General features: G+C 41.0%; 1 protein-coding gene across 3 annotated transcripts; it reads right to left on the bottom strand.

Moving 5' to 3' along the window:
* Positions 1-822: 822 nt before the first annotated feature.
* LOC121889600 (zinc finger protein 408-like) lies at positions 823-21,493 on the bottom strand. Of its 3 annotated transcripts, XM_042401680.1 has the most exons (9): positions 21,205-21,291; positions 18,958-19,487; positions 15,239-15,463; positions 13,376-13,927; positions 10,420-10,480; positions 9,565-9,635; positions 6,503-6,557; positions 3,656-3,850; positions 823-1,596 (listed from the first exon to the last, which is right to left on the bottom strand). In XM_042401680.1, the coding sequence occupies exons 2-9, from the start codon at positions 19,226-19,228 to the stop codon at positions 897-899; spliced, it is 2,130 nt and encodes a 709-aa protein (XP_042257614.1). In that variant the 5' UTR covers positions 19,229-19,487; positions 21,205-21,291; the 3' UTR covers positions 823-896. The 3 variants fall into 3 exon arrangements, with proteins under 3 accessions (XP_042257614.1, XP_042257615.1, XP_042257613.1); XM_042401681.1 differs by lacking the exon at positions 18,958-19,487 and having other exon boundaries at positions 21,205-21,493; XM_042401679.1 differs by lacking the exon at positions 21,205-21,291 and having other exon boundaries at positions 18,958-19,556.
* Positions 21,494-21,910: the final 417 nt, after the last annotated feature.

The raw sequence follows: 21,910 nt of genomic DNA, 5'->3' as shown, positions 1-21,910 counted from the left end.
GCATTGAGCATAACAGTAGCTGTTTGACATTCTCATACATAGTGTTGAGTGACAGTACCTTGGATACATTACAGAGCTTTACATCCATCACTGTAGGAGTCCAGAGGATGGATAGAAGAGGAGGGGAGGAGGAGGAGGAGGAGGAGGAGGAGGAGAGGAGAGTAGAAGAGAAAATAGGGAAGTGGGAGAGGAGAAAAATGAGGAGGGAAGAGATGAGATAGAAAGAGAAAAGAGAGTAAATGAGGTGAAGAGAAGGAGAGGAGGAAGGGAGGGGTGGGAGGGGAGATGAGGAGAGAGAAAGAAAGGGAAGGAGAGAGGAGAGGGGAGATGAGAGAAGAAACGAGGAGAGGAGAATAAAAGAGAAAAGAGGAAAGGAGGAGAAGAGGAGTGGTGAGGAAATAGAAGGAGAAGAGGAGAAATGAGGAAGAGAGAAAAAAAGGGAAGGAGTGGAGAGCAGAGTAGAAAAGACAATAGGAGGAGAAAAATTAGGAGGGGGGATGAGAGAGTAGGACAGGAGAGGATAAACGACAAGAAACAAGGAGAGTACAAAAGAGGAAAGGAGGAGGAGAGGGGGGTGAGGAAATAGAAGAAGAGGAGAAACAAGGAGGAGAGAGAAGGAAAGAAGAAAAAATGACAAGGAGAGGAAGAGGAAAGGAGGAGGAGGCGAGAGGATATAGAGGAAGAGAACAAAAACAAGGAGAGGGGAGAAATAAGAGGAGGACAAAGAAAATGAAGAAGAGGAGAGCAGAGAAGGAGAAAGAGGAGATGACAGTAGAGGAGAAAAGAGGAGAGGGGTAGGAGTCGTAAGAGGAGAGAAGGCAAGAAAGGGGAGGAGAGGGAAAAAACGAGGAGAAAAGGAGGAGAGGAGGAGAGAAGGAGAAAAAGAAAAAAGGCATTTACAAAGAACTTGTCAGACCAAGATAACCGAGAAAGGAGTGTTTGTTGGAGGAAGACGAGGAGGAGGAGGAGGAGGAGGAGGAGGAGGAGGATGAGGAGGATGAAGGACAGCGAGGTTTCAGAGAGATGAGCGTTGTGATGGGGAGGAGAGGAGACAAATCCCTCCATCCCGCTCGGTCAGAGAGCAGAGGATGAAGAGGAGGAAGGGAGGAGGAGGAGGAGGAGGAGGAGGGTGCAGCAGTGTGTGCGTTCGGCGGAGTGTGCAGCCGCTGAACGTGTTTGTTTGAACGCTGATTGTCTCCGTGCACGTAGGACCGGTGGGTGTGCACGTCGCCGGGCGCGTCCGCCGCCGCGTTCCCGTTAATGTGCGCGGCGTGTTTGACCTTGCAGTGCAGACGCAGACTGTCCCGCCTCTTGGCGCTGTAAGGGCAGAGGTCGCAGGTGAACGGCCGCTCCCCCGTGTGCACGCGCACGTGCTCCACCAGCTTGTTGGCTGTCCGCGTCAGGTGGCCGCACCGGTCGCACCGGTACTGGTTGCCTTGGCGATGACCCTGGAAGTGAACCAGCAGCTCCTGTTGCCCTGGAAACGACCTTTGGCAGATGCGGCAGCGATGCTCAGAGGTGTTCGTCTCCGGCTGGGTTGCCATGGCAACTGCCGGAGCGCTGCTGGTGGCGGCGGCGGGAGGGGTGACGGGGCATCTGGGAGTCAGGAGGGGGGGGGGGGGGGGGGGGGGGGAGAGGTTAATGACACACACACACACACACGCTAACATTCCTTCTCATAACATAGTTAAAACATATAAAGCAGAGACTAAAACACACACACACACACACACACACACACACACACACACACATACACACACACCGCAGCACCTGCCCACGGCCGCGTGATTTCTGACTGTTACTGTTCGCCTCAGCAGACGGTTCGTCTCTCTCTCACAATACGGCTTTTTCACAGCAGACATCTTGACATTCTGACACGTGACAGGTGTCGGTAATAAAATTAACGACGGCTGAACTGGGTCACTGTCATGTCTTACTGGTCTTACTGGGACACTTAGATAAAACAGAGCCGTCGTTAATGTGATTAGAAGCACCTGCGCTTTTACTACTATAAGAAAAGGCCAATTATGAAACGAACACACACACACACACGCACACACGCACACACACACACACACACACAGGTGTTTATGAGACCTTCAGGCTGAAGCTGCTCACCAAACGCATCATGATGTAGGATTTAATGCAGAGTAACTATAGAGTTCACTATACAACCAACATATTTCATTATTTCATCATTATTGATCAATCTGGTGATTATTTTCTCAATTAATCAGTTCATCATTTTGTCTGTAAAATGTCAGAAAATAGTGAAAAATGTCTGTTATAGTTTCAGACAGTCAAAGGTGATGTATTTATAGCTCGTTTTATTAAAAAAAACCCAGAAATATTCAGTTTATATGGATGAAAAAAGCATCAAATCCACATATCTGAGAGGCTGAATACAGAAAATGTTTGACATTTTACTTGAATAACAATTCATGATTAATTGATTTTCTGTTGACCAATTAATCAAACTCTACTAAAGTTGACATTCTGTATTGTTCTCCGACTGTTGAGTCAACAATATTATTACCTAGACTGGTTCTGGATTAAAGACAAACTGGTGTCCAATTGTAAATTATATCTTAGTGTATTTCTCATCCACATATTTTAAACTCGACTTCCTGCTGGACCCTGAACGATAAATCTGCATGGCCGATAAATCCCAAGATAAGTAACAAGAAACTGCAGAAATATCAAGATATAATAATAAAATATAAGATTTGTTTGAGGTTATTTGGAACCAGTGTCACCATTGTCCACAAGAGAGCCTATTTTTTAACTGTAGATTTAAAAATGTGTAATATTTCAAGAAGAAAAGTTGTAATATTTTGAGAATAAACTCTGAATATTTGAAAAAAAGTCATAATGTTATGAGAATAAAGTCATGTGCTGCGTCTCAAATCGCATTTTGAGTGCATAAGTGCGTTCATACTGAGGAGTGTGGGAAAATGCACTCAAAACAGTCAAAAAGTTTAGTGTGGAACTATGGACACTTCTCGCCCTCAATGGTCGCCATCTTGGCTACGTAGCTACGGGGAGGGACCACTTTTCAAACCGGAAATGGCGGCCGGGTACGTAACTACGGTGAACATCGCCACATTATACATGTGTTTTTTAGCACTAAGCACCACTATACTGTTGTCGGATATAAGCCATCAGTATGTTTTTTGGGTTAATTTAGCAGTCTGTAATGATTTGGTAGCGCGAACGTTAATGTGAATGCTAACGCTAGCTAATGCTAATTTGCGATCGTCATTTCCGGTAAGTGCACAACGGCTGTGTTTGATTTGAGACGACACTACCCTGTAGAAATTCACACACTACGCCAGTAATATATAGTGTACACAGTGTACTACATGAAAATGTACTAACAGAAATATGTGATTTGACACTACTACAGTATTCCACTAAATATTCACTGTACGTAGATAAGTTTCTCTCAAAATTACGACTTTTTGCTTATATTTCTCAAAATCTCAGATTTTTTTCCCCCTGTTACTTAGTTACAATCTGATTAGACTCAAACTGAAGGAATCATTATCAAAAATGTTACAAACTAATATAATTATCGGATATTTGAACTCTCAGATATCAGTCAGGCTCTAGTTAAAGTCCCATCACACACACACATTTAAAGTGAACCCACCTCATCTCTCCGCTGGCTCCCGTGTCGCCCTGTAAGTGCGTATCGGCGTGAGCCCTCATCTCTGCCTCCTGATTGGTCGAGTGGTCGCACACGCAGCAGTGCAGCGAGAAGGAGCTTTGCTCCCATTGGCGGTGTTCTGTCATGTGACTCTGGAAAAGGGCCCGCCCCTCCGTCTCAAACCCACATACATGACACCTGAGGGGCGATAAACAAGTGTTACAGTATCCATGGCAACAGTTATTTGATTTTTCTAAATATTTCTTCCTGTAAACAGAAACTTCTCGTACTAATATGACTTTTAATAGTGTTAGACCTAAATACTTGTTGTAAGTAAAAGTACATAAGTATTATGAGCTTGATGTAGTTAAAGTATTGCAGTAAAAGTACATAAGTATTATGAGCTTGATGTAGTTAAAGTATTGCGGTAAAAGTAGTGGTTTGGTCCCTCTGACTGATATGTTATTATATATGACATCATTAGATTATTAATAGTGAAGCATCAGTGTTAGAGCAGCATGTTACTGTTGTAGCTGCTGGAGGTGGAGCTAGTTTACACTACTTTATATACAGTTAGCTAGTTTAGTCCAGTGGTTCCCAACCTAGGGGTCGGGCCCCTCCAAAGGGTCAGCAGATAAATCTGAGGGGTGGTGAGATGATTAATGGGAGAGGAAAGAAGAAAAAACAAAGTTCTGATACACAAATCTGTTCTCAGTTTTTGGACTTTTTCTCTAATCTTTGATTTTTGCTGAAATATTGGATCATTTGAACATTTATTGAAATGAAAGCATGTGAGAAGTTTAGAGGGAAAAATCACTATTTGGTGGAGCTGTTAACAACTCATAGACATGTGAAATGTGACCCCGACTACACACTGCTTTTTGTAAGACGTCAAAAGCCAAATATGTTGGAAACCACTGGTTTCATCTTTAACAATGTGTTGTATTTTAAAAGCTTGTTATATTATCCATTGTGTCAAATCTTCATCTGAAAAGTAACTAAAGCTGTCAAATAAATGTTTAGTCAGTCTGGATTTTACCCATACGAGGGCCGTTAAAAGTATGGACATGGATGTACAGACAACTATCACTGGATACTTTGATACTGAAGAATTGTCACAATTCTCCGGCAGGTTTTAAAGCCTCTTTTTTCTCTGATTTCTAAGTGGATTTATTGGTGATGGACATCTGAGATATTAACATCCTCGGGAAGTATAAGTCACACTGAGTGATATCAATATGTGTTTCATGTCTGTGTGTTCAGATGTGACTGAGTTATGACTCCGAGGAGGATTTTTGAACTCGAATTCACGTCACGCAGCATCTTTGCCTGCGTGAAGTGGAGGCTGAATGTCCACGTCTATTAGAGACCAGATCCTGTCATTTCCCCCGTGGTTAAAATGTTAAATTACAGAGTAACTCGGTGAATATTTCATCCCTCACCTCCCGCTGTGATGTTTGGCTTCTGAGTTAAGTGCTGACACTCCAGATGAGATTTAAAATAAGAGACTATTTAGATGATAGAGGTGGATTATAACTGTCAAAGTCAATAATTTCTGTTTGCTGTTACTTTTCTCTTCATTTTTAAATGGGAAACTTAAAGGTTAGAATTAGATTTAGGTAAATGGGCATAATCCCAAATGAAGGAAGCAACACCGTAAACTAAATGGAAACTGACAATGATCTGTTCTGGTCCTGTGTCTCCCTACCTGCTCCATAATCAAGACCTCTACCTCTACTCAGCCCTGCCATCTCCACACACGGCCCGATCGTAGCCTCCGTTTCTCCTGTTATCTCCTTATAGCCTGTTTTGCTGGTCTAACCCTGTCTCCGGTTTCCCCTGCAGTCCCCATCTGCTCTGGCTCCCGTCCCTCGTCTCCTGTTCCCCGTGGTCCCGTCTGCTCCGTCTCCGGACCTGCTCGTCTCGTCTGCCCTGCTTCCTCCTCGCCCTGGACCTTCGCTCTACTCTTGCTTCCGCCCCACCGATTCCTACTCCGGACCTGCTCCCCTTTGCTCCAGCTTGCCTCAGCCCCCGGGTTCCCAGCTACCAGTCCGAGCGTCCCCCCCCAGGCCTTCATTCCCTTTTCCTCGCCTTAAAATAAATACCTTGTTCCTACTATATCCGTCTCCTCGCCTGTGTCTGCACTTGGGATCACCTGCTCTGCCCCCCATAACAGTTACTGTGTGTATATATAATGTAGGGATGTGCAGAGATCCCAGTATCTGTATTTGTATCTTTGTATCTATATTTGTATCTTTGTGTCTATCTTTGTATCTATATTTGTATCTGTATTTGTATCTATATTTGTATCTTTGTATCTATATTTGTATCTGTATTTGTATCTTTATATCTATCTTTGTATCTATATTTGTATCTATATTTGTATCTATATTTGTATCTTTGTATCTATATTTGTATCTGTATTTGTTGAGGCGGCAAAATTATTTGTATTTGTATTCGAATAAAAGTGGAAAGAGGCTTAAAAATCCTGTTTTTGTTTTTATTACGCTTTGAATTTAGAAAATTAAAGTGTTACAATAAATGTTCATAAATAAACTACCTTATGAAGGAGATCCCCACACTGGGTCTCTAACTGGAGTCTCCCAGATCATAGACAACTGCGCTGACTACTGAGCTAAAACTTTACTCATTGCAGACAGACCTCTACCTAACAAATATTTTTTAAAATATTTGTATGAAACAAATATTTGTAAAAAAAACTATTATTTGTGCTTTGCCGAATAATGTATTTGCAATGTATTTGCACACCTCTTATATAATGTTTTCATGAGATAATCTATTTGTTATTTTGCATATACAAACAATAGAAATATATAAAACATGAAGTACCTGTAGAAGTAACAGCAACCTGTGGTCTGATTTCTGCTGAGGCTGGTTTGGGTTCCTGAAGGAGGAAAAAAAAAACAAAGTCTTTATTATTCTGAAAAGCTTTTCATGAAGTAAATCTCTCCCTTTTCTTTTCTTTTTTTTTCTTTGCACTCCAAAGTCCACTAATGATGAGTCCCTCAGGAAGTTATTATTGTTCAACTTCTCTGTGACTGCAGATAATGTGTTTGTGTAGAGTCAGTTCGCCTCAGTGCCACTTTTATTATAAACCAAAAGGGCAATCTGATGGCAGCATGAATCCATAACACAGAGAAAAAAAAACACAACATACTGAAACATAATCATTAAAAAGTAATAGTAATAATAATAAGGCAGCAATAAAAACACTGCAGGCAAACTAAATGCACAAAATCCTCCCTAAAAGTGTTGATTTAGTGGCGTCTGTGCATATAAAAGTGTTGTTAATGTTAAGATACAAACCACATGTGTGACTGCGTGGTTTGCTTCCATCAGAGAGCTTTATTGATTAAACCGCTGATTATTTTATTGATTAATCGATTAATTGCTTTGTCTATGAGGGGTCAGAAACTTTTTTCTTATATAATTTCTTATGTCTTCAGATGTCAGTTTGCTATGATGTGACGGCATTTTTACTAAAATGAATGAAAAAGATTATTCGATTATCAGTTTAGTTGCCGATTAATTTTCTGTCGATCAACTAATCGTTTAATCAATTCATTCATTGCAGCTCTAACTGTATATAACTGCTACGCTACCATAATAGTTTTTATTATAAATATATCAGCTCATGAATTCATTGATTGTCTCCAACTAAAATATTTGGCCTCTTATTGATTGATGAATTGATCTGCAAAACATTAATCTGCAACTATTTCAGAGCTGAAACAACTTATTTTATTTAATTAATCAACAACTATTTTGGTAATTGATTAATCTTTCAAGTTGTTTTTTATGTTATAAATGGAAAACATTCATTGTTAGCAGCTTCTTAACTGTGAGGATTTTCTGCTTTTATCTGTCATATGTAAGGCTGCAATAAACATTTCATTTTTGATTAAACTGCCAATTATTTTCTCAATTCATTGTCAATAAAATGTCAGAAAACAGTGAAAAATCTCCGTTATAATTTCTTACAGCCCGAGGTGATGCCTTCGAATGTCATGTTTTGTTGAATCAATGGTCCAAAATCCAAATATATTCAGTTTACTGCCATTTATGACACATAAAAGTTTCAAATCCTCCTATGTGAGAAGCCGCAACCAGCAAATATTCGGCATTTCTGCTTTAAAAAATTATTATTCGATTGTTAAAATAGTTGTCTAATTTTCTGTTGATTGACATATCGATTAATCGTTGCAGCTCTAGTCGTATGTGATAGTAAATTAAATATTCTGGGCTTTTAGGCTGTTGGTCAGACAAAATAAACAATTCATTAAGAATAATTAAAAAAAAGACGTCACTTTGGGCTTTAGGAGATTGAAAAGGGAAATTTTTTTTTGTTTTTTTTAGACATTTTATAGACCAAATGATTAATCTAGAAAATAATCTACAGCATAAGTGATACAGAATATAATGATTAGTTTCAGTCCTAAACAATTTCAATAATTAATTGATCATTTGAGACTTTTTTTTAAAAGGAAAAAATGCCAAATATAATTGGTTCTAGCCTCAAATCTAGATATTTGGTGGTTTTCATATCCTCTATAAAAGTAAAATGAATATCTTCGGGTTTTGTCACCTTGGATTCTGGGAAATTGTTTTTCACTATTATCTGACATTTTATTGACCAAATGATTGATTGAGAAACAATTGGCAGATAATCAATGATGAAATAACAGTTAGTTGCAGCCCTAATCTTCATTAAGACGGGTGCAGGGCCTTTGCCCCATTTCAGATGGCGATTGAACAGGCATGCTCTTTGTTTGGAAAAACAAAGGAAGCCATTGAACTCAAACTCCCAGAAGCCCTTTATGTCCAACACCTCCACCTGAGCCATTGGCCACTGTGACCTGTGAAGTCATATTACCAATAAAACCAGTGGACAATTTCAAATCGTCCTCTGATAGAAACAAGCTGATCAGACAAGAACAAAGGAACGAAGAGACCACGGGTTCTTATCCGGACCGCTTGGCCACGGTGTAGAGTTAGATTCAGCTTAAGCTTGGTTCAGTTCTCGAGTAACACACCTGTATATAGTTTAACATTTATTGTATAGATTAAATAGTATTGTCTGCAGAGTTACTCCTGTTAAGCATAATAAACCCTGTTATAACAGGAAGTTGTATCGGTGGTTCTCACCTGAATATTGTCCAAATTGCCTTTGTTGTGTTAGTTATTTCATTGGTGTCACAAACCAGCTGCAACAAGGTTATAGCTGGATTTAGGCACTTATCATTTGACCGGATTTCATCCTTTATTTTGGCAATTTGACTTATTATTGGAATATCAAAATTTAGGATGAATTGCCAATGAGACTGAATCAGTGAATTGGTTGTCCAGAGTGGTGCCCCTGAGGTGGATTTGATACGAGTTCGGTTAATTATTAATTATTTCTGATAACCAAATGTAATCAGCATAACCCTGTGAACCCTACATGGGTATAGATGACAATTGAGCTCTTGTCTTCATAGCATGACATCATACCCTGCAATACCAATACTCATTGTAAGTTCAGTTGGATCAGTGGTTCAGTGTTGAACTTGTCGGCTCCTTTAATCCTTTGACTCTGACTGACAGTGTCATCTTTCATTATTGCATTTTACACCGAGATTTGCGAGGCGACGCATCAATGATAAGCATGACACTAACTCAGTATACAGTCTGATTAAAAAAAAAACACTCCCATGAGACATTTATCAACATTCAAAGGTCTACGCCTCCTCATGCAAAACAGGAGCTGGTGAGCTTTCTCACACAGTGCCTCTGTATTATTATCTAAACACTATGTTGGTGTCTAAGTACATGTAGCTACTCACTCTGTATGTCTGTGTGTGTGTGTGTGTGTGTGTGTGTGTGTGTGTGTGTGTGTGTGTACAGTATATTACCATACGGAGGTTCCTGGACGCTCAATAGGGGGGAGGAACGAGGTGGGTTGACATTCACCTTCAGTACAGGACTATAGGAAACACAAATACATGCACACACACATGCAGGTGAGCACACACTAAAAGTCAAAACAAAGCATGTTTACAGTTCCCCTAGAGACTACCAGCGCTCTTTTGTAGTCTGACTGAGAGCTGTACACAAGCTGCTGCAGTCTGGAGGTTTGAGTTTGACCAATCAGGGAGTAGTTTCTAAACAAACTAACGTCACCGAACTCTTCATAATGAAGGAACATGTCACCCAGTGCAGCGGTGTGGCTTGCTGATGTGTTTTTAATAGTTTTTGGACAACAACAGAGGTCTACCACACAGAGGAATAAGAGATATCAGGCTTTGGATACACACACAATATTTTTTAGTAGATCAGTTCATTGTTGGTTTGGTTCCAAACATGAGATTTGTTGACAATAAGAAAAATATAGAAAATCGCCAGAGTTATCTTTGGACATGAACGTTGCTCCAATCACATTGCATGTCTAGCTAGGCTTTCCTTAACCACGTACAAAGAACACAAAACCACGCTGCCTGAGCTTCTTCTCAGTTTTGAAAGAGCTGAAGTCAAGAGAGTTTCAGTTCCATTGGAAAACAAATCAGCAAACTGTTAACTTTGACTAAGAACATTACTGAAAGACACAGCAAGGTGGTTGAGATTTACACATCACTGAGTATTTGACCTCCATGATGGAGATACAGCTGGCTGCTGACACACTGCAGATGAAACTGTAGAGTCCCTGCAGTCAGAGGTCACTACATTAACTCTATAATGTAATGGATTACTGCAAGGAAATGTTCTGTTACCTGCTTCTGATGAGTGGAGTTGTCCTCTCCACCAGCTGACTGTTGGATTTACTGACCCTCTCTGCAGACAGACAAGAGCACCAACACATCAACTGACAACAATCAATTTGAATGTCCAACGTAAGACAACATAAATCTGTTCTTTCTTTTTTGTGTTGTTGTTGTCATTTTAGGGTTTAGTCGATTCATTAATCGTTCGAAAGAAAAATAATCGCCAATCACGGTTTGTTATGATTAGTTACCTGCATGGTTCAATACTGAGTACGCATCTTCAGAACTCTTCACACAGTCAACACTAGGGGTGTAATGGTACGCAAAATTCAGGGTTTGTTATTTATCTCGGTTGACCTCAGGCGAATGGGTCTGGGTTACAGAATGGACAATGTTGTGAATGGGAGCACCTTGGGTGGAACTGATAAAATCCAGTAGCTGGCAGTGATGCAGCCGAAAGCTGTTTGCCAGCCGCCGGTAAACAACAAAAGTAGAAGAAGAATTGTTTGATATACCGAACTGAACATCCTGTACTGGACGGTTTGGGACGAAAACACGTACCGTTACACCATTAGTCAACACAACAGCAACAATTATGGACCAAACTGTGATGCATTTGCATTGTTTTCACACAAACAGCATTAAATGACTACAGCCTTCAAATTCATTGAATACTTTTCTCACTCAACACAAACAACCAACAAAACTTTGTGGACAAATGATTACATGCATCCTACACTGAGTCACTCATCAGGCCATGATGATGTCTGGTAATATCATCACTGCCTGGTATGAAATCATAATCTGGACTCTTCTCGTTTGTGGTCCTGAAATGGTGGAACCAGCTACCCAGCTCCAAATGGTCCTTCAAGAAACACCTGAAAACTCAGCTTCTTTCTTGTTGTTTATGATATTTCTTATGCACTTGTCTACTTGTTTTTTTACTTTAATAACTATGAATATATAAAATAAATAAAAAACCTTGTGTCTAATAGTCTTTCTCGTTGCACTTGTACCTCGTCAGCTACTTAAGAAACTGTACCACGGCTCTGTCTGAGTCACTGTCCTCTAACGCTTGGTTGTCTTGCCTCACTTGTAAGTCGCTTTGGATAAAAGCATCTGCCAAATGACAAAATATAAAATGTATTAACTTCAAAACTCTTTTAGTTTATCTTCAAAAACTAACATACGGACAGAAATCTGCCAAATCCTAACCACACTGAAACACATCTATACTCAACCAAAAACATCTTGTATTCTTGTAGAACACGCTGTAGTACGTTCTATAGAGAGCAAATCTTACAGTATTTACATAGTATACATATTTTTTTAATACCATCAACCATTAACAACAACATAAAAAAGTGATTTAACTTCACAGACTACCATAAAAAGATCATAATGTGTTGCCTGTTATTAGTGTTTTTATCTCAGTGTGTTCTGATTGACTCGTGAGTTGTTGTGTTCGTGTCTACTGGAAGGATTTTACCTTGCAAGGCAGCTGGATTCGCAAGATCACGACATCACAAGGTCACCCGAGAATCGATCTTGTCAGACAGCTGCCTCGTAAGGTAAGACGGTGATAGACAGATGGGTCATCCAATCACCTGCCAAGTATTTTTTGGAAGTGTCTGCCCTTTTCCAAACAGTTTGCATGGACAACTTCTTGGACGAGGATTTGCTTTGTGTTGCAGTGTGTTGGTAAAGTTGACTGTGTTAAGAGTTCTGCAGATGCGGACTAAACCATGCATGTAACTGTTAAAATCGATTAATAGTATCAGTGATTTTTCATCCCCTTTTTAATTGGGAGGATTTTCTACTTTTTCTGTGTTATAATAAACTGAATATCTTTGGGTTTTAGACTATTGGTGAAACAGGCAAGATATTTGAAGACGTTATCTTAGGCTCTTGGAAATGGATGGACAGTTATTCATTACTTTTTGATATTTTGTAGACTAAACGATTAATCAATAATGAAAATAAGTGTAAATTGGCGCTCTATCAGGGATTACCAGATTGCAGCAGGGTCAGAAATTAGCTTTTTTTTTTTTACAAGGGCTTTTTTGCCCTCATGAAATATGTTTCAGGGGCATTTTGGAGGATTTCCATACCTTAGATCTATGTTGCATGACAGACCAATATTCAATGACTCTTATTAAAAGAAGCAAAGGGAGCAGCCAAACTTATAAAGCAAGAACATTTAATGGGTAAAAATACTGAGTTATAATCCCAGTTACAGATTTTAACTGTGTGAATATTTTACCCTTTTATTGCATATTTTATTTTCAAAAGTATAAACAATAAACACAACATTATGTAACATCACAGTTCACCATCTCAACAACATGATTATCTGGCATGTTATGTAAAATAACGTGTGCTATGACAGCTTTGGTAGCTTTTTTGGGCACAGGACAGATGACAGACAGAGTGACTGTCCAGATTTCTAATGTACTTTAATTTCAAAACCGATTGTGACTCAGCTGGAAGTGTGACAGGTTTATAAATTAAAAAACACTTCATGTTAGTAACGTTACCATTAATAGCTGTCCCGGCTGCTTCACAACCTCACAATACTCGAGCGGGAGGAGGGGGCAAGGGTTGTGCAGGTATGGAAGCCTAGTCGTCCCAGACATTTCCAAGTTGCACTTTGAACATAGAGCATCCTAACACGCTTTGCAAAACGTATTAAGTCTTTGTTTAACTGTTTGTTTTACAAGGGCATTCAAAAGCCCCTGTTATCCCAATTCCAAGGGCAATTTTACATTTTTTTTAAATTTATGACCCTGGATTGCAGTTGAACCTAACAGTGGGACACTTTTCCTTCTCCTGGACAGAGACCAGAGGGCAGAAAATATCCTCAATCCCACGAGAAAATCCCACTCAGATTACTTGGTTCTCTTGTATCACCTGTCCTGAAACCAAAAAACAAACCTTCTCTTTGTGTTTTGGTAAAAAACCTTACCTGAGAGCTGATGTAGCAGTGTGGATGCCAGGTTCACTGACATGTCCTGCCACAGCACTGCTCGGAGGCACTGGTCCGCCATCTTGGCTCCAGAGGTGAACTGGTCTTCCATCTTGGCTCCAAAGAAAAGCTGCTCCTCTATTTTGGGTCCAGATAAAAGCGGGTCCGGCATCTTAGCTCCAGAGATGCCACGATCCTCTATTTTCACTCTAAACTGACAATTTGTGGATCCAGATACGACGCCATCAGCTGTCTTGGAGCCAGGCTGGCAGCCTCCAGTATACAATTCATCTTCTATTTTAAGGCCAAGGAGACACTGCTCCGCCATTTTGGCTCCAGGGTGCAGCTGCTCCGCCATCTTGATGCCACTGAGACCCTGGTCTTCTGTTTTAATGGTGAAGAGATGATGGCCCGCCATGTTCGGGGTAGACGGGGTCATCCCCTCAGTGACTGGTCGATCACGGACAAGATCGGAGACCACCAGTGTGTCGACCTCCATTGGCTCTTCCTCCTCTTTGACCCTCATGACATGGCTGTTCACTTCCTGACTCTCTGTGATTGGTGGGAAATCTGTCAGTGTGAGTTCACCTGCTCTCAGACCAATAAATTGGCCAATATTAGCTCATTACATGTCGTATAAGTGTATATATCTACTTTACTCTTTTTAAACGTAAATGTCACAGTTTACTATTGATTGTTAATAACTTGTGTATCTGTTGAATGTCATATGCACATCGTTTTGTACAAGAAACAATACATGTGTGACAGTTTTTAGCTAAAGCTTGTTTTGTGTAACACTGAGTCTAAATAACAGATATCTACAGGATAAAGTAAACCCAATATTGTATTGGTGCTATTATTGACCCAAACTGGGTAAAAAATTAAAGCAGTGATTTTTAGTGTGTTGTTTATATTATATGTTGTGTAAAGAAAATAAATATCAGCTAATATATCATAACTGGATCGTTTAAACTCTCAAATATCAATATATAATTCCTCAGTATCAGCCTCAAAAATCCTGTATTGGTTGGGCTACGCTATAAATATTTCTTATGTGGAAATGTCACATAATTGCATTAATACAGCTAATGAAAGAATGGAAATATTGCTTAAATCCGAAAGAACATTTTGATCTACAACAACTTAGATAATTGTTTAATCATTTAAATAATTTATATGGAATAAATGCCACACATTATCTGAGTCCAGCTTAAAAACGGATTTTTCCTTTTTTTCTGACATTTATAGACTAAACTATTAATCTTTTATTAGGAAAAATTACTACAAGTTGAATCAATAATAAAATTTTGGGGCCCAGTTTCTGAATTATGGCACAATAATAATCTTTAACCTTCTGAACAGAGCAGAGAAATATAATGTTGTGGCAGTCAGCCGTAAAAAACCAATGCAGCATTGTTTGGTGGTGGGTGATATAAAAAATATCAATATTGCGGTGTATGTAATTTTATATTCCAATATTTTGAAATGGTAAATTTCCTGGGAAACTGTTTATGGATAAAATAACTAGAGAAGAATGTCTGTTTTCTTATAATCCAGCAAATAAAAAGCATCTTGGTTGAAATTTGTTGCAACTTCACATGAACACACGCACATCTGTTAGTATAATGCATTCCTTGGCCGCTAACCGTAACCATCACAGCTAAATGCCTCAACCCAACCCTAACGCTAAACCCAATTCTGACCTTAACCCTAAAACCAAGTCTCAACCCTGAATCAGCCCTTTGAAAATCTGTCTTAAAGTGAGGACTGGCCAAAATTTCCTCACTCCAAAAGTCTAAAACTCAAATTGGTCCGCATATAAATGGACGTACAAAGTAAACACACACACAAACACATATTTACCTGCCAGTTTCCTCAGCAGGTCTGAAGCCATCGTGTCCGTGGCGGCGTTGCCATCAGGTGTGTGTGTGAGGGAGGGCGGCTCAGGACTCGCCCCGGGGCCGTCCGGTGACAGAGCGAGGCCGGGCTCATCCTGCTGACCCCCGCGACCCTCTGGCAAGGCCTCACGCCTCTGGGGCTCCGCCTCTGCTCGGCTCCCAGGATGCATCTGGGCCTTCTGGGTGGCCTCTGGAGAGAGAAGAAGAATTGAGCTATGTGAGTGTGATTTGACTCATGTTAACTGTAAATAGATTACATGAGAGTTGACGCTACAGCCTGATAACTGCACTCAACTCACCATGAGAGCAAAGGTTTGCACAATACATGGCCAAAAGTAAGTGGACACCCAAACCTTACAAACATACATGATCAGAGCTGCAACGCTTAATCAATTATTTGATCAACAGATAATTAATTGCCAACTATTTTGAGGTTAGGGTAGGGTTGGGGTTAGGGTTAGGGTTAGGGTAGGGTTGGGGTTAGGGTTAGGGTAGGGTTAGGGTTAGGATTAGGGGTTAGGGTTAGGGTTAGGGTTAAGGTAGGGGTAGGGTTGGGGTTAGGGTTGGGGTAGGGTTAGGGTAGGGTTGGGGTTAGGGTAGGGTTAGGGTTAGGGTTAGGGTTAGGGTAGGGTTGGGGTTAGGGTTAGGGTAGGGTTGGGGTAGGGTTAGGGTTAGGGTAGGGTTGGGGTTAGGGTTAAGGTTAGGGTAGGGTTGGGGTTAGGGTTAGGGTAGGGTTAGGGTTAGGGTTAGGGTTAGGGTAGGGTTGGAGTTAGGGTTAGGGTAGGGTTGAGGTTAGGGTAGGGTTGGGGTTAGGGTTAGGGTAGGGTTGGGGTTAGGGTAGGGTTAGGGTTAAGGTTAGGGTAGGGTTAGGGTTAGGGTAGGGGGTTAGGGGCTAACCCTAACCCTAACCTCTGAGCTTCTTAAATGTGAATATTTTCTGGTTTATTTGGTCTTTTGGTCACGACACTTGAGGACGTCACCAGTGATCAACATTTTTAACCATTTTCTTACATTCTATAGACCAAACAACAAATTGATTAATCGAGAAAATAACTGTCAGATTAATGGATCATGAAAATAATCGTTAGTTGCAGTTGTTCAATACCACATTCTAAAACTATTTTCATTAATCTGTTGCTATAACAGCCTCCACTCTTCTGGTTTCAGACTTTCTACCAGATGTTGGACCCCAGCTGCAGGGATCTGCTCCCATTCAGCCACAAGAGGATCTGTGAGGTCCAGCACTGATGTTGGGCAATAAGGTCTAGTTCACAGTTCATCCCCATGGTGTCGGATGCGGTTGAGGTCAAGGCTCTGTGCAGGCCAGTCAAGATCTTCAACACCAAACTGGTAAAACATTTCTTTATGGAGCTGGTTTTGTGCACGGGGGGGGAGTTTTCTTCAAACTGTTTGTTGCAGCATTAAGATTTTTGCATTGGAAGTAAAAGGCCTAAACCAAGAAAAACAGATCCAGGTCCATGTAGTTTTGGCCATATAGTTTAAACTGACAATTATTTTCATTAACAATTAATGTCTTTGTGAGAACGTTGCTCCTGTCCCTTTTCTCTGGGCCCTGGTTCCAACATTGTTAGAGTTTTAGATCACTAATTTCATTTCTGTTCATTTATCAGTCGTGTTACATAAATAATGGAATACAGGTTTCAGTTGAGTACTTTGTGTTTCACAATATTACATTTTGTTGAAGGGCTTCAGTCCTGTTGTGATGTTTCTTTTTTGAGAGTTTTGTGATGGTCGGGCAGATCATCTGCTTCATCAGTGATCGTGACAACAGATGTGCATCATTAGCTGCACTAAGCAGTGAGTCATTAGGTTGTCAGGTTGAGGTAGGAAGGATAAAACTGTTCTGTAGTAAATGACATTCTGTAATTTGGTGGACTCGTGGCTGTGAGTGTGTGACCAGGGGAAATTGTGATTGACAGCAGTAATAGAAATTCTACGTCACTGTTCTGTGTCTTTGGAAGCTTTGTATCAGTCCAGCTCACCCTGTCGTAACCTGATAGATGGTACGACCCAGATAGATGAGGCTGAGAAGGTAAAAGGCCAGTCGCTGGTCACTTGTGATGGAGTAGGGAAGAGATTAGGTGGCAGCTTACTGTGAGGCTGCAGATTTTATTTGTTTGCTTTGCTTTGGCCCAAGTTATTTTTGTTGAATTTCCAAGGGTAAATTTTTGCTTCTGTTTCATTAGTACTTTTGTTAACAAACATCACTTTTTTTTGCACACAGCCTGTCTAACCTGCTTCTTTAACATCCCTTTAAAAGTGCCAATCAACATCATCTGCTGTTTATATGATGTGGCGGCACTACAGTCTTGATTAATTGATTAAAGGTGCAGTGTGTAGAATTTGGTGGCATCTAGTGGAACGGACTTGGCAGAAATGGAATAAAATATTCATGAGTATGTTTTAGTTTGTGTATAATACAGAATTGTTGTGTTTTCGTTACCTTAGAATGAGCCCTTTATATCTACAGAGGGAGCAGGTCCTCTTCCACGGAGGCCGCCATGTTTCTACAGTAGCTCAGAACAGACAAACCAAACACTGGCTCTAGAGAGGGCCTTTTGCTTTTCTCGCAAGTTTCGCAGCCACTGTAGGTTTTCCTACACGCTTGGAGGAAAAGGTGCAACGAATCCCCAAACTCACGGTTGTTGAACGAGCCACCAAACGAACATTCACCGGGGAAAAGTGCACCACTAACGTCAGTTAGCAGCTAGATAGCTAATTAGCTAGATAGCTAATTAGAATTAGGTGCTCAGCTGCACCACATTAAACAGCATATAAACATACCTGCAGATGTCACCAGATGCACCTGTTGGATGCTGGTTTAGTCGTTGCTCTTCAAAATCCCTGTTAGCGACACGCTGTCTGTCCATGTTGTAGCTACAGCAGTTTGTTTACTTTGTCTCCAATGAGACATTAAATTTTGCAGTTAATCTGCGGTTCACATGTGTGCTGAACCGTAGGGGGGGCGATCTGTACGGGTCACATTACACCACTACTTGGAAGGGGAGGGTGAGGAGAGGGGTATTCAGTTGGTTGCAATCTGCAACTTCACCACTAGATGCCACTAAATCCTGCACACTGGTCCTTTAAATGTTCAAATCTTAAAATGTCACATTTTTACCTCTGAAAAGATGAGATTGTATCATATTTTGACTTGAAAAACAAAACAATGAATATGGGTTTTTTTTTTATAAGATTATTGTCGGCTGTTCATTTTGTGTGTTTCTTATTCTTATTTATTTTGTTTTCTTTCCATAAATTGAGGCGACGTCCGTTCCTCTCCTGTCTCCTGTTATTTCTATCATCTGGTTCTTATGCTGTTGTATTTTACATACGTACAAAAAAAACCCCCTTAATATATCAATTAGCTAAAATAATTAATTTTATGTCATTTGAATGATCTCTTAATTGACTAATCTTGCCCGTAGTACAACATGTAGTATGTATGGATACTGTATTTGAATGTGTGTGTATGTAGGAGCAAATGTGTACATACAGTATGTGTGTGTGTGTGTGTGTGTGTGTGTGTGTGTGTGTGTGTGTATACTGTATGAAGTGTATCATGTGAGCATATGATCATATTAGTCGGTGTAAGCATGTGTCCATGAGCGTGTGTGTGTGTGTGTGTGTCTGTGTGTATGTGTGTGTATGTGTGTGTGATACCTGACAGCCTGATGAGGAGGTCAGACGCCATCTTGGTGCTGACATCAGGGCTGAACAGAGAGGTGGCTGCTGGGAAGGGACTCGAACCTGCGGCGTGTGAGTCCAGCGTGTTTTCAGCATGTGCGTCTGCTGCGTGTTCAGCGTGTGTGCCGGGTACACTCAGCGAGCAAGCATCATCGCTGGTGTGTGTCCTTGCGTGTGTGTTTGCGGGGTGTGTGTGTCGTTTGGCTGCATCAGAGGGAGGCTGCAACACACTCGACCCACGCTTCATTTTCCGGTGTGTGTGTGTGTGTGTGTGTTTGTAAAAAGAGAGGGAGTCAAAACTCAGCAGAGAGGAGGGCAACAGAGAAGGAAGAGGAGGAAGAAGAGGAGGAGGGCAGCGCTGCTAAAATAAGACGACTGTGTTTCTCCAACATATGGAACTGAGGAGAGCATGATAGAGAAAAAAGGGAGATCTAAGTAGAGGAGAAATTGGAGAAAACGAGGGAGGATTTGCCGTTCAGACTGAGCTGTCGCTGGCTCTCATTGACCTGAGAGAGAGACAGAGAGATGGATGGAGAGACAGGGGGTGAAAGAGGAGAGAGGGAGGAAAGAAGATGGATGAGAGAGGAGGAGAGAGAAAGAGAGGAACAGGCGAGGACGAAGGGCGAGAGAGGGCAGAGGAGGATGGAGAGAGACGGAGAGATAAAGGGAGGAGGGGATGGAGAGGAGGAGAAGAAGAAAAGGAACATGAACAAAGTGAATCTGTGAATGAATAAATTATTGAATGGATAAGGCCCAATAATAAGGGGATAAATCATTCCAGTTATCACCATGGTAACGGACCCTGCTGTGTCGTCTCCTGCCCTGACCTTCCCATCGACAAACAATCATCAATTATAATCAATAATCATCAATAACCACTTCCACCTGCCAGCGGCTATTATTTCTGATCACTTCTTGCCTTTGCAATGACAAAAAAAAAAAAAAAAAAACATTTAAAATATTATATTTAACACATCAGCCCTTCTCTGTACTAAAACCTATCATTTCAATGTAAAAAAATCCTGCTGTGGTATTATATAAAAAAATATTAAAGCCACCTGCTGCCAAAAAAAGAGCAAAAAATAAAATAATTGGTATTCAACACATTGTATGTGAAAAGTGGTATTGAAAAAAAAAAAATTAGGTAAAAATTAAAAAAATTGATTTAAAAGATCCCATTTTGACAAATTTATCAAAAAATGTTGCTGTTGGTATGTTGTTTGTTGAAAATATAATAATAATAATAATAATAATAATAATAATATGGATGGTGAAAATAAAATAAACAAACATTTATAAAACAAAAAATAAATTTGAAAATATAAAAATTAAATAAAACCATCATAAAATTAAATCCCGATTTTCTATTTTGCTTTACAAAAATGTATATGATTGAAAATAAGTATATAAAAATTAAAAAAAATTATTAAAAATATATTTTTTAAATAAAAAAAATAAAAATATATTTTTTACATTAAAAAAAATATATATTTAGGCCTCCAGTTGTTGCAGAAAAAAACAGAAACTCTTTAATTAATAAAAATGAATGAATAGATCCAGTAAAATGAATCAGACCGAGCCTCGGTTCACTCTCTACCCTCGCCGACCCCTCGTCTCGTTCAGCCTCCTGCCTCCGTCTCTAGGCGACACAGTGCGGGCTGCCGCCGCATCCGCATCCAACAGGGGAGCGAGAATGACCGTAACACCCCCCCCCCCCACCCCACCCCCCCTCCCCTCTCCTCCCCTCCCCTCCCCTCCCTCCCTCCCTCTCCCCTCGGTGTCGGTCGGTCGTTCGGTCGGTGTCAAAACCCCCCGGAGTCCCACCGTTAGCTAGTTATCTCTCCCTCCCTCTGCAACATGGCTGAACGACATTTACACTCCCCGACACACCGAGTCAGAAAGTCATTTCCCGGTGTGGCGGGGCGTTAGGCTGTTTAGTGACGCTTAACCGCCAATTTAGACATTTTTTTAACGGATTTTTCCCTTCCAGCTACCGGGAACGAGGGCAGGTGTCAAAAGCCCAGCCGTTACCTCCTCCCTCCCTCCCTCCTTCTCTCTCTCCTGCAACATGGCTGAACGGTAACCCGACCTCACAAGACCTCAAAAGTCATTTCCACGGGTCAGTTAGCATCCATAACCGGCCATTGCTAGCAGTAACCCGCCCCGGGACAGACGATGCTCTCTCCCCCCCGACAGCCAGCTCCTCTTTCCTCCGTGACTTACCGGTACCGGGAGGGCAGGTGGCGGTGGCGGCGGTGGTGCAGTCCGGGGCATAGCCTATATATAGACTATAGATTTCTTCCATGTTATCTTCCCTCCTTTTCTCTCCTTCTTTTGTCACATTGTCCTCCTCGTCTCTCTCACAGTTTCCTCATTCACGGTGTGAAAGTAACACAGGAATGAAACGGCGGAGAGATGAGCCGTTTCTCCCCCGCGAGAACCCGAGGATGACGGGTCGGTCACCGAGCAGGGCAGATGGAGGTTTCCGCCTCCTCTCTCTCTCTCTCTCTCTCTCTCTCTCCCTCTCTCTCCCTTTCTCTCCCTTTCTCTCTCTCTTTCTGTGTGCGTGCGTGTGTGTGTATGTGTGTGTGTGTGTGTGTGTGTGGTCCAGGTATTCCTCATGTTGTCCGGACGTAAATCTGTTTACATGGTCATGTGGGGACTCACCTCTCTTTTGGGGACAAAAAGCAAGTCTAATTAACGTAAATCATTAATTTTATGGTGGAAGACTTGGTTAAGTTAAGGTTAAGTTTAGGGTTATTTTAAGGTTAGGGTAAGGGTTGGGGTCAGGCGTGTGGTGGTTATGGTTAAGGTTAGGATAAGTCTCCAGGAAATTAATGCAAGTCAATGTAATGTCTGAAGTGATGGGACCACGACTGTCTCTCTCTGTGTGTGTGTGTGTGTGTGTGTGTGTGTGTGTGTGTGTGTG

This window comes from Thunnus maccoyii, chromosome 22, assembly GCF_910596095.1.
Source record: "Thunnus maccoyii chromosome 22, fThuMac1.1, whole genome shotgun sequence".
NCBI lineage: Eukaryota > Metazoa > Chordata > Actinopteri > Scombriformes > Scombridae > Thunnus > Thunnus maccoyii.
This window is presented reverse-complemented; position numbering and strand designations above follow the sequence as displayed.